The 13741-nt window shown below is 38.4% G+C and overlaps 1 protein-coding gene across 4 annotated transcripts in view; it reads left to right on the top strand.

Annotated features, from left to right (window-relative positions):
• COL19A1 (collagen type XIX alpha 1 chain) overlaps positions 1-13741 on the top strand; it is a 203112-nt gene that overhangs the window by 35510 nt on the left and 153861 nt on the right. For all 4 annotated transcript variants that reach the window (XM_055713942.1, XM_055713941.1, XM_055713945.1 and 1 more), the window contains 4 exons: positions 225-305; positions 2357-2482; positions 2962-3024; positions 12450-12503. In XM_055713942.1, the coding sequence (XP_055569917.1) occupies positions 225-305; positions 2357-2482; positions 2962-3024; positions 12450-12503 (324 nt within the window). The remainder of the gene's footprint in view (positions 1-224; positions 306-2356; positions 2483-2961; positions 3025-12449; positions 12504-13741) is intronic.

Here is a 13741-nt window from a genome sequence, read left to right as displayed (position 1 = left end):
AAGTAATTAAAAAGTAATTTTAAAAAAGTCAATATAAGTAGTAGGCTTCATAATTTGTTCCTGAAGTGAGGAGCTGTGTAATTATTTTGGATTTGTTCCTTTTTCCAGCATTTCAGAAATATGCAGTGTTTCACAGAGAAAGTTTGTGCCAAGAGAAGAAAATGCATGCTGTAACATATGATTTTTTTACATCTTATATTAGTCTCTTCTGTATTTCTCGATAGATTGAACTTCATCGCATAACAGTTTATTGTAATCCAAAACTTGCAAGGGAAGATACATGTTGTGAAATATCTGCAGACCTGGTAAGTTATTTGTTTAAATGCAAGTGTTAATACAAAAGAAATTGCTTCATTGTTTCTTACTAAAGACTCCTAAAGACATTTCCATAGAAGTGTTAGATTAATTACCTCCTAAAAAATGAATCCTGTGTCTGGAGTCATGGTACATTGTTTCTTGCTGCCTAACTCAGTGGCACAGTGGAACTTCAGTAAAAGGCACAGGTGGTGCTAGTGCTTTTTAACTTCGTTTCTTAACATTGATTAATGCCTAATTAGTAACTAAGGAAGTCTTAGAGAGCAGGATACAAATCACTGCAGTGACCTGAGGATGGCTTCAAATAACGGAGGCCATTTCAATAACAGTTCCATCTAGTGAAGCCATCAGGTGACGAACAAAGTCCATGAAGGAGTCTGCAGGGCTGTGGAAGGGGAAACAAATAGGAAGGTGTTGAGGGTGTTTCCCTTATTTCGGCACGCTAATGTGGAAGAATGGGTGTTTCATGTTTGACAGATACTTTCTTCTTTATAATACATGCTAAGATGTATATATTGTTTAACATAAGAAGAAACTGATTTAGTTTAGAGGGTTCACTTTTCTGTTTTGTTTTGATAGAATCAGTGTCAACGGGAGGACACTAGGAACTATAAGAACACTTTAAGTTGCAGATGTGATTTTTTTTCTCTATCATGCCCATTTAGAGAAAAAAAAAAAACGCAGAAAAAATGTGTTAAAATATTGATCTGCTACTTATGAATAAATAGTCTGCAAGAGCAGGCACCTCTGAGATAATGGGCAGTACCATCATCACCCAGCCTGCAGTCAGCAAAAAAACCCAGAGTGTGCAGAAGGACTAATTGATTCCATCTACAAAGATGGGAGAAAAGGGTACCTGGAATGGAGCTATAAAGCTGCCCAAGAACAGAGAGGCAGAAGAATGTGGGAACTGACAACTGATCGGTGCTCAGGAGCATGGAAGAGGCTGGATCTGATTTATCAAGGGAAATTTCAATTTTAAATAATAACTTATTGTTCGAATATATTTCAAAATATGTTCCTGATAGTAGTGCAGGCTTGCTCTTGAGTGTATAAACTTCTGTAGGTTCCACTTTGTGCGTGGAAATACAATTTATTTAGCCATTATGACACAGTAGCAAAAAGGTAAAAACAAAACAGAGCCTAATTATATAAGAACACAAAAAGATCAAGGAAAGGCTTTACTAATAGCATCTTAAACATTCATTCAACTATATAGCTAAAATCACCTTCAGTTTCATTCGTCTTAAGTTGAAGATGTAAAAAAAGGTGGTTTACTTCTTAATGACTTTCATATTGAAATGAGCATTACATTTTCTGATTTATTTTTTCATTACTGCCTTACCAATTGTGAGGGCTACATTTTCAGTAATCTAAAGGAAGAAATTTATCCTTGGGTACAAATTTCTGCACTAAGCTGTAAATCCTATGGGAATTTCTCTGACAGAGGGCTCACAAGAGACTTCATTACATCTTAGTGAGAGCTTCTAAAATTTATCAGGTTCTGTTGACTTGTCCTGTAGTATATCTTCAGGCTGGCTCAGCTCTCATGAGTTACAGGAAGGTGAATATTGGCTTCAGGGCTTTTTGTTTGTTTCCAAACTCTGCATGCCCACAGTATTTAATTACAAAATAATAATAATAATTTTCCCTCACACTCTGACATTTGATATTTCAGGATGAGTGGTGGAGGATGGGATGAAACTGAGAAGTACCCTCTATTTTTTTTTCCATGAGGATTTTCTGCTTCACTACTTCTAATTTTGAGAGACTTTATTCCTTTGTCTGGGCTCTTTTGGAAGAAAGAAGTGGGACATTTAGATCAGTTTTAACTGGCATTGATTTTAGTGCAGAAGAATCACAATGTCTAGACTTATTTTGCTACAGCTTTTTCCTCTGTTTGGCAATTGTTGCAGCTTCTTTGTAATATGGTGTATACAGGAGCACTAAAACAGAAAGTAACTTTAAAATAGTGTTTGAATGGTATTTATCTGTTAACCAAAGTTAAAAGACCAAAAACCAGAAAATCTTTTTATTTTAGTGCCCGCATGAGGAGAAGTTACTTACTGCAACTTCATCACCAGTGACTGTTCATGCCAGCAAAATATACACACTTCCAGGAATGCCGCAAGAATCTAAAGAGAGGTGCCACTGCTTTCCAAATAAAGTATGAGGCTTTCCTATTGCTTTTTTATTACATCACACTGTTTAATCCTGCTAGGTATTAAAAAAAAAAAAAGAAAAAAAAGAAAAAGGTTGAATTCTCTTTTTTTGTCATTATGAAAAGCATCTTACTCCTTTCCATTTAAGGTACTTACATTGTATTTCCCAGTTAAGAAAGTACATTTTAGATTTAGTTATAGTTGCAAAGGTCTGTAAGGTTTAGCTTTTTAAATACACAGCCAAAAAAAAAGTCTGTAGTAAAAATGACAGTTATATCTAGGCATTATATTTAATGTAAATGTTTTTACTTGAGAATAAATTATTTTCTAAATAATGTTTTTTTTTAAAAATCCTTCTCCTGGGTGTTGTACTGTATTTATTCTGAATAATTTTCTCTGTTAGGCTTTTGTGATAAAGAAAACCAAACCAAATACATATTTTGGGTCTCCTTCTCTGTTGATTTCTGATTTCTTTTAAAATCAGGGAGAAGCAGGATTGCCCGGAGTAGCTGGTTTGCCAGGCCAGAAAGGAAATAAAGGTGAAAAGGTAAAATACCTGTTGAATTCTCTCTTTCAAATCTTTCTTTGGCTTATCTTTCTTTATATAGAAACTTTATGAATTTTGTTATTCCTTAAAGAATCTCCCTGTGCACAGGTTAAATCCTTTATCAGTCAGTCCCTGGTTCTGTGCATGTGCAGCGTACAGCTGCCTGACTTTGGGGTCCCCTCATCAGCTGCACAGAACACAGTTTACCTGTCTGGGAATCACATGCCTACCTAACCCCATCAGCATATCCTATTGCCTGTTTCCGTATCCAGAAAAAGAAGTGTATGTTGTCTGTGACAAGGATTTTCCCATATGATGTTTGTCCTGCTGATGAACAGAATCCTGTCCGGTGGATTCATCCTTGCAGTAGTCATCAGTAGGAGGATATGAATTCTCTTATATGACCTCAATACTGTATATTCTTTGACATCACTCTTAAGAGAAACTTTCCTAGTTGTGAAAAGAGGTACCTGACATTGGTGAGATCCTAGGACAGACCAGTTGGTGCTTGTTTCCTTGGGCCTATTCTGTATTTTTGTTCTGTAACACTTACCATGACATTCCTGTGTTATTTAGCTTGGGGGTTTCCTAATAATAAAGGTCAGTGTATGAGATGTTTTCCTTTCATACTCCAATCCCTAGATTTGTTGGAGGATGCTGGATCAGGACATGTCTGGGAACATGTTTTTATTGTGCTGAGAGGGCAATTATGAATAAATGAAATGAATAAACTCTTGCGGATCACCCAGAAAGTCAGTGGATAGGAATTATGTGTGAGAGGAAAATACCTGGGATGTCATAACACAGTTTAGGATGGAGGTGTCCTAATGCAGCATCCTCCCTCACAGCACACTGTTGAATACATGATCTGAAATAGTTTGTGAAGACAGTCAGTGCTGTTCCTGGGACTGCAATACCTGGCTGAATCAGGTGTGATTCTGAGAGGGTTTATCCACACAGTTGGTTGAAATTAAGTAAATTCCTTGATAGTGTCATCTGCCTCCAACTCCTCTCCTCCAATATGTATTTCACTTTTGGTACTAGCTGTATAGGTGGAAAAAAAGGTTCAGGCATGCTTGTTTCTGTAGCCCAGGTGACCCTTGAGGGATCGTAAGAAGTTTTCAAATTAAGTAATGAATTTTTGCTGATCTGAGGTCTGCGTATACAGAACAATTGTCACTGTTAGGGTTAGCCTATGTTGCCAACATAAAGAGTTTCCTAACATTTATTTGGGAAACTGCTCTTCTGCTCCTGATATGATCCATTGAGACTGTTACTGCTACTAAGATGAGAAAGGAGACTTCAGAAGTATTTTATTTTTTTTTACCATTCCATCTCACAGCCAATTAGCGATATTTACCATATTAAGCATAGTACCTCTACATAAAGCATGTAGTCACTTCTAGTTCTGTTCTCCTGTTTGTTTTAGAAAGAAGCCCTCATCGCATTCATTCAAAAACTGTCCAGCAGTCAATGACCCTTTTCAATTTCTGTGCATCACTGATTGCAAATTGCATAGAATCACAGAATCATTTAGGTTGGAAAAGATCTTTAAGATCTTCAAGTCCAACCATTAACGCAGGGCTGCCAAGTCTACCATTAAATGATGAAAATAGCATGAGGACATGTCTGACATGGTTGGTAATTTGCAAGTAAAAAAATTTTGGTTTATATATAAAACTCAAAATTATTAAGCTTGAGATTAATAAAAACTAAATGATTCAAGATTTATAAAAATAGATATTTTTTTTTGTAGTGGCCTACTGTTTCCAAGTCCAAATTTGGTCTGTTTATCACCAGCCACTCTGATACTTCACTAAATGTTTAGAGCTTGAGCAGGATTATGTACATCCAGCAGTTTAGCCTAATGATAGCCAATTGATATTTGTCAATGTCAATTCACAGAATTCCGTGAATCATCAGGTTGAAGTCCGGGGTGTTACAGCAAACAGCTAGAAAGCTGCCTAATTTGAACCTTCCTTATAATTGACCAGTACTTGCTACTTCCTGTCTTTGGGGTGGGTTTTTTGTGTTTGGGAAGGGGGAGCAAATGAATACTGCCTTGAATAGTGCCTACCATGATGGAGTTAAATGCCACATTCTCTGAGGGTTTAGTACCATTTTTTTCTTCACCTCTGCATTTATGCAAGTTTTCAGTAGTACTTGCTCTCAATGATGGCCTTGTTAGATTAATAATTAGGGGTGGAGAGGCAGCAAGACCCCAGACCATTCCAGACATGCAGGATACATGATTTATCGCCAGATTATGTAAGGAGAGTAACAGACTGTGATTGAATCTTTTGTAATGTTCTACATGAAATAAGCAGCAGCTTCTTGATGACTTTGCTGGCTAGTCACAAAGAAATTGGACTCTGTAAGTTATCTAACGGTTTTCAGCCTACGTTTCACATTTTGCTTGTGCTCTGCTCCTCATTTTGTTATTTTCTTTTGCTTCTAAATCATATTATTATTAGCATACAACTAACTATATTTAAATGTTCTTGCCATGACAGTATCCAAGCAGAAACAATTTAATGTTAATTTTTTAGTTTCCTTCCTGGGAAATTTCTGTATCCATTGATATAATTTTTTGTACAGCATAGCATTCATTATCATTTTATTGTACATTGTCTCATTGCAATTTTCCATCCACTGTAATTAATTGTATGACTGAATTTACGTGTCTTTTTGTTGCCATGGGATTGGCAAGAAAGTCTACGTATACAGATTTCTGTTAGGCAATATTCAAGCTCCCCAAATTGCCCTTCTCAGCCTTAACTTAGTTTTTCTCTAAGATCAGACTCTCTTTTGCCTGTTCAGGAATATCTAAAATATCAGCAGTACAGAGTGTGATACCTGATAAGCCATTTTAAAGCATTTAAAATTTAATTATTACCTTGTTTCCATTTCATTTCTGTACTCTTGGCAGTCCTGTACTCTTGGCTCGTGTTCATACCTCTGACCAGGTCTGAGCCAAAGTCCAGTGTATTGTGTGCCCAAATGACTGAACTGCCATATTTTTGCTGGAACAAGTATTCATACAAATATTGATGCATCTCTGGCAAGCTGTCCGTCTGAACATACAGAAGCATCGCTGATCATGTCCCATTTGTGTGAATTACATTCCTGTTTGTATGCCTGGCCTTCCATTATGGCTTCATGAGAACATTATGAGGAGAGTTCTTCACTCAACAATAGAAGTATTATCTCTGGTGCTTTGGGGGTGAAGTGGCAGCTCAGTTTCAAGGCTTGCCTCCCGTCTTGAATGACCAGACTGTTCAGTTATTACCATACACTCCTTACTGTGTAGTGAGGACTGCCTCAAGGGCAGTAATCCCTGTCCCTTTTATTCCTTGTGCAAGCTTGGATCCATGGATTTTTGTTTTGCAGGATTTTATTTGCTGGGAGATAATCTTCTGCAGCAATCTGCAGCAAGGGACATCCTCCTGTTCTTTAACATCTGAATAATTAGGACTCAAAGTCACCAGGACCAACTTTGTTTGCTGCTTACTGATTTCTGTCCTTGAAATCCACTTTGTGATCTGCCTGATAGTTTTTTCCCATTGAATGAAAACGAAGAGGCAGCCAGCAGTGAAGTGCAAAATTTAGGTTATCCCTGAATAATATACTGTGTTACTCTCATGGTAGCATGATTCTTAGCACAGTGTATTTCTTAAGTTTCAAGTGGTCACAAGTCAGGTGGAAGTATCCTGTGATTTAACACATTTTGGTATCTGTTCTGTAGAGCTGGGTTTCCTCTTCTGTTGATCTGAGTTAGAAGTTTACTGTTGGTATCTGTTTTGGAAGCAATTTCTACTATTTCAGCATGGTATATAGCTACTCAGACTCTTTACAAGTATATTCATTGTTAGTAAATGTCTTTTGATCCCAATGTGTAGGTCCTGTTTTGTCTTCAATATGTAGAAAATCTTCAGAAAGACAGAATATTAATCACAGTAATGGGAATGGTTATGTTTATATACTGAATATCAAAGAGGTCAAAAAAAGTAACTATGTTATCCTTTTTATTATTTTTATTTCTTTTAGGGAAACTTATTGCCCACAGAACATTTTAAATTGAGATCCAAAGAGTATTAAGTATTTTGATATAATATTAAACCATTCCAAGCTGTGTTAATAGGTCATTGGTTAATGCTGTAAGTACAGCAGGGAGCAAAAAGCCAGAGGCAGAGTGCTTTCAAACATTAAAGTGCCTGTTGATGCACACCGTGGAGAAATTTATTGCTATTCAAGTAAGCTTCATTAATTTAAATTTTACTTAAGGAGAAAGACATTTAAAAAGCTATTTTAGGATTGGTAGAGATAGGTTTATGCAATATATTGTTGCACTAGGAAAATATTTATAATAGAATGATAAGAAAAAAAGAACTCATGGAGAACAAATGAGGTGCCTCACTGCTCTTTCTGCCTATTTTCCTTGCTAGTCTTCCTTTCCTCCTCCTCTGTCATTCCTCTTTGTCATGGTTTAACACTGGCTGGCAACTAAGCCCCACACAGGTACTCGCAGACTCCCCCGTGGTGGGATGGGGGAGAGAATCAAGAGTGGATGTGAGAAAACTCATAGGTCGAGATAAAGACAGTTTACTAGGCAAAGCAAATGCTGCACACACAAGCTAACCAAGATGAGGAATTCATGCACCACTTCCCACGGGCAGGCAGGTGTTCAGCCATCTCCAGGAAAGCAGGGCTCCGGCACGTGTAACGGTTACTTGGGATGAAAAACACCGTAACTGTGAATGTCCCTCCCTTGCTTCTTCCCCCAGCTTTGTATGCTGAGCACAATGTCATATGGTATGGAACACCCCTTTGGCCAGTTTGGGTCAGCTGTCCTGGCTGTGTCCCCTCCCAGTTTCCCGTGCCCCTCCAGCCCTCTCGCTGGCAGGGCCTGAGAAACTGAAAGGTCCTTGACTTGGTATAAACACTACTCAACAACAAATAAAAACATCAGTATGTTATCAACATTATTCTCATACTAAATCCAAACCACAGCACTGCACTAGCTACTAAGAATTTAACTCTGTCCAGCCAAAACCAGGACACTTATAACCAAGGTCCACCTGTTATGCAGCCTTGGGAAGCATTCATTTCTGGTCTTTGTTGCAGAGGTTCTTGATAAGACCAAGAAGCTGGAATGCATGAAAAAGAAACATTTTGGGCAAAAGACAGGTGACTGTCAGTGATGACAGTCAGGAATTGCCAGTGTACTTGGTTTGGTAGACTTAAAATGTTGCAAGGGACAGAAGGGAGTGCTCCATGCCTATGAAGCCAAGAATTTATTGGTATACCTATGTAATGTTTCAACTATCTAATAGTCCAAGTTATCAAATTAATAAAGGAAAAAATCATTACTAATACAGTTTGTTTTCTTTAAAAAGAAAGTCTAAAATATATACCTCTTTTCTATGTTACCGTATTCACCATTCCAGTATTCATCTCAGACTTGAGGATGCCAGTTTAAGTCCTCCTCAAGAAGGAGTGGAGAGGGTGGCAGCAAGTCCTCAGCACTCTGAGGTGCGCATAGGGTTGGGGGGTGTCACCTTTCCCCAGTGGGGCCACCCCAGAGCTGCAGCTGGAGCAGGGGAGGCAACTGTCACAGGCCCTGGTGCTGCAGGGGTTAAACCAGCAACACCCAGCTCAGGCCACTGCAAGGCTGAGCCCTGACTGGCGCTGCTGGGTCAGCGCACAGCCAGGAGCTCCTGCTGGGGGTGACAGGGATGGTGTTTCCAGGGCTGTATATACTCTCTGCTTGTCCACCAGTGCCAGGGAAACCCTGGGGTGAAACTGCCTTTGGGATGAGTTTTCTCTCTCACTCTTGGCAAATTCTCCAAATCTGAGTTTATTGTGTTCATCAATAAAAGTTCCTATTGAGGTTTTAATCTCATTCCTGTACTTTTAGCATCTACTATGTAAGAAAGTAAAAAGGATTCTTTTTCACTCTTGTGAAGGACTTAATGATCTGCAGAAGCAAAGGAAAATGCCATTAAACAAAAAGGAAAAAAAATGCATTTGCTCTGTTTGTTTTTTTTTATTCTGTCATGGTGACTGTGAACACTTCTAGTTTGTACAACCTAAAGTATCTGATCTTTAAAGTCATTGAATGAAAGCATGAAAAACTAGAACCTTTCAGACTGTGGTTGTTAAAATCGCAATTACAAGCTAGAAGCATAACTTTGATCTAATTTGCAGTGGAAAATAATTGTCTTCAAGGTGGGGAGCCTGTCTGCAGTTAGTGAAACAGAAGTGTAAACATACCTTGGTTAATTGGCTAGTAAGTTGTATTTGCTAAAGGCTTCCTGGCGTGTAGCAGGCTGTGTAATTTTAGTTTATACAGTATATAAAAAAAACCCTGCTGAATGTAACAAAGCGGTTCTGGTCTATTAAAATACTGGCAAGTGGCATAAGGGAACAGAGTGTGCATAGATAAGAGAGTCACTCTGTGGGTAATTAGATAAGGTAACCAGGGGCCAGTCCTGTTGCTTTCTCTCTCATAATGCCAGTAGGATCATGCTGTTTGCACACACAGGATTTTGGTCTACTTTTGCGATAGCTAACTAAGGGCCATTCCAATATTTGAATAGAAAGAACATAGGAGACGGCTCACACGCTCCAGAATGTTGTTTCTTTAGAGCAGTCGTTTAAACTTATGCCTGGAGTAGTTCTCTGCATCTGAGAGTCGCTCATTTTGATTCATTTGCTTAGCTCACATGCTACAAACAAAGAAGTTTTAAGTCAGATTGCGCACATGCAGTTATTTTGTGATGGTTTCTGTGTATAGTTGTTAAGAAATTAAAATGAGGGGCAAGGAAAGTAGATAAGTTTTATCATAGGCAAGAAGCAGCAACAGTAGTATTAGGTTATGACAGCATACTTCAGAATTGTGGTGACAGTTGTTCAGTTGTTGGAACACATCATTCTGCTTTTAGGAAAAGGTAGCAAGGAAACCTGACCTGTAGCTTAGTTTTGGGTTGGAGTTTGTTTGGTGTTTTGAGTTTTCCCCTTTTTTTTTTTCTCTCCTTTCCTTCTTTTTTTTTTCTTTTTTGCTGCTTTTTTTCTTTTTTCTTTTTTTTTTTTTTTTTTTCTTCTTGCTAAAGACAGGAATATTGAATTCTCAGAACTTAACTGATACTGCCATCCAGGGCCCTGGTTCTGATCCATGGGTAAAGCACAAGGAGACTTAAGCTCCTTGGAGTACAGTGTGCTGAGTCAGCAGCTGCTGCTTGCCAGCATATAGGGAATGCTGTGGAAAAGCATATATTGTAAATCCTTCCTTTACCAGGGACTAAATGTTTTATAATGGTAGTTCTGGGATATAGTGAGTACTGTTACTATTTCTGGCCAATCTTACTGCTCCTTTCTCAACTTTAAAAAGATGAATAACTTCATTTCAGAACAGAGGTATTACATTTATGCTGAAAAGATAAAGGTACGATGGTATTCTGTCTATGAAGCTCTTTCAGATTTTTGGTTTTGGTGGAGTTTTGTGGTTTGTTTTGTTGGGGTTTTTTGGTTTGTTTTTTTTAATTGTTATTTTTAAAAAAAAGTTTTACAGCAGTGTTTGTATTTTGAGTTCTGGCATACCTGGCTGATGTTATTGTACCATAACTGCATTAATTAAAATCATTTTAAGCCTGATGGAGAGACTGAGGTTGTAATTTAAGAAATGGTTATGCACTTTACATGGGGATGGTCTCACATGAAATGCAGGAATGCCCTTCCAGACAAGAACCTGGTGTCCTTGCTCTTGGGAAAGACACCAAGCTGGGGGGATGTGGTTTGCTTGTACAGTTTCTGATATTCCTCGTGTGAACTTTGGAACAATTTAAGATCGCATGACCACCAGTGTGCTGGCAGGCATCAGCGGTCCAGACAAGCAGGGATACAGGCTGGGAGCACTCAGGCTGTGGAGGGCACAGAACATATACACCAGGGGTCCTCAAACTACGGCCCGCAGGCCAGATACATCCACCTAGGGTCCTCAATCCGGCCCCCGGTATTTACAGACACCCCACCCCACCCCCCCACCCCCCCAGCTGGGGGTTGGGGGGAAACCAAGCACCCGCAGATGGCCTCCTGCCACTTCATCTGCGCGCCGCCCCCCTGGTTAAAAGTTTGAGGACCCCTGATATACATTCTGTGGCCTAGACAAAGACTTTCTGCTGTGCTGCAGTTAAGCATCTCCTGTTCTACATGTAACAGAAAAAAAAAAAGTCACTGCAGCACTCTGTGCATATCCTATTTGTGAAGGTCATGAGAAACCAATATTTGTTAATGCAGAGTGGTTTTATTGACTAAACTGATGAACTTTGCCCAATACTGAGAAGTTTCTGCATATGCTGAACATCAGAATTATGAACTTCCAGGATCCTGCTATTTAAAAAGTTACATGCTTCATGAGTCTAGAAGTCTTGGGCGCTAATTCCTCAGCAGGGGCTTTTGGGTTTGCAGTTTTAGATTTGGGCTCTGAACCTAAATTTACAATTATTTGTCTAAATGCGGCTCTTCTGCTTCTTCGTTACCCTTTCTATTGAAGAACAATTTGATAGTTGATTCTTTTCAAACCAGTGACATTGTTTTCATAAGAATTGGATTACTCAAAAAAAAAAGGCTGTGGTATTTTCTGTTTGCTAGAGAATGTTCCCTTCTTAGTACAAATAGACAAACATAATAGTTGCGGTTTGTTTTTAAATTAAGACTATAGTATGGTTTCAGTGTTTTTGCTATATTCATCTAGTGTCCACCTGATTTTTATTTTAAACTTTGTACCCCTTATAATTGACATTATTAAGCAAAATTTTTGTGTCTGATGTTTTCATCAATAGTTTTAAGACTCATGGTCCAGTGAGCTCTCAGCTGCTGGGATCTTCCATACATCTCCTGATCAGTTGGTTGCTTGTCTCTCAAAACTAAAATTTTCTTACAGATTGCTTGTGGTTTGGGGCTTGGTTTCTTTGATGGGGTATAAGGGAGGGAGAGAAGAACTGAATTTAAATAAGATCTTTTAAAAATATTGTGAGTACATGAATTTTAGACAAAACAAACCTTTTTACATGTTGAGCTTTCTCAGTGTAGAACACACTAAGCCCAGTGAGAATGGACCTGCTTGGTTTCACTCTGCTGTCACAGTGAATTCCTTTAAAATCAGCAGACCTGTTTTTTATGGAAATGTGCATGTGCAACTGTTTGTCAGGTGAGGGTTTTCATTGACATTATAGGTGTTTTAAAATGTATGTATTTCATCTGATTTTAGTGTTACATGTAAGGCACCCTTCTCCACAGTGGTTACATTCCTAAGCATGACAAAAACAGGGCAGAATATACTTTTCTGTTGAATCAGATACGATCTAAGTAGTTGTTCTTAACCTCAGAAGTCTTTAGTATTTCTAACCGAATAATTTGTTTTGTAGGGTGAAATGGGTGCTAAAGGACAGGATGGTGTTGCTGGTCTTCCTGGCGAAAAGGTATGTTCACGTATATTGATACATCACTTGGCACACAGGAAGTGTTCGTTATGTCAGTGGCTTGTCTGTAATTATGTACAGAAATGGGAGGATAGAGCACTTCTGTTAGAAAATGAACTTCTTACCTGCACTGCTGTGTTTTTGTAGGACACTGAAAAAGCCGCTCAGACCTTGTATTCTCTGCAGATGTGCTTGTCTGTTTGTGGGGTTTTTTCCCTGGAATGGGGGTGCTATGCAGAACCAAAGGAAGCCACCCATTAGACTGTGCAATTTGTAGTCTGCAAGCCTAGAAAAGAGCTCTTACACTCTCAACAGGCCACTTGGTAGAGCTTTGAGATAAACACCACTGACCTCTAAGCAAAGACTGGGGAATAGCCATGTCTAAGAAAGCATGTCAGCCTACCTGTGTATTAAGAGGATAAGTTTCTCTTCATTTCAGAATGTTGCTGTGCAAATTAAGGCAGTTGTACACGTTTATTGAGTTCAGAGCTAGTTACCTGTATCAAAGGAAGGCTGCTAGTCTAATATCCATCATCTTCAGTATAGAAGATAGTCCTCATAACACTGAGGAAAGTGTCTTGCTGGAGTTTCTAATCATCTGGCCTCTTGTGATTTATGTTTTTTTCCCCCCTGTTCTGATTGACATAATAGTGGATTTTCTACATGGAAGCCAGTTAGTATACAAACGAGTGAAACTCTCCAGATACATGTGTTAGTGCACTTCACTGATGATTTTTTTTCTTTTCATTTCAGTGTTATCTTTAGTGTCACGATATCAGCCGTCACCCTCCAATTCTGTCAGTTTAGGTTCTTTTTCATGGTGTGCTTCAAGTTTCTGTTCTTCCAGTGCCATAAACAAGTATGCTTTTTAAAGGCAGCTGTTGCTGTGAGAGACTCAGAATTTCAGTATCGCACTTTATTGGTTGACATGCTGCTTTCATATGCATGCAGCATTTTAGTAATGGCAGAGGGTTTGATTTATTTTTTAATTATCTCAATTTCTAAGTACTGAAAGAAGAGTTTCACTTCAACTGTCAGTTTTAGGATCTGTAATTAACAGGATATAAATTATGGACCTCTTTTATTTTTATTTTTATTTTTACTATTTTATTTTTACTTACTATTTCATTGTGTTTTGTTAAAAATGGGAGGTAGATATATAATATCAAAGAGATGAGTTAGAATAATATTTGCTGATGATGCTAAGTTATATGTGGTAGGTAAATGAAGAGCAGGCT

This window comes from Falco cherrug, chromosome 6, assembly GCF_023634085.1.
Source record: "Falco cherrug isolate bFalChe1 chromosome 6, bFalChe1.pri, whole genome shotgun sequence".
Taxonomy (NCBI): domain Eukaryota; kingdom Metazoa; phylum Chordata; class Aves; order Falconiformes; family Falconidae; genus Falco; species Falco cherrug.
The sequence above is the reverse complement of the archived record's forward strand: the minus strand, read 5'-3'. Positions and strand labels throughout refer to the sequence as shown.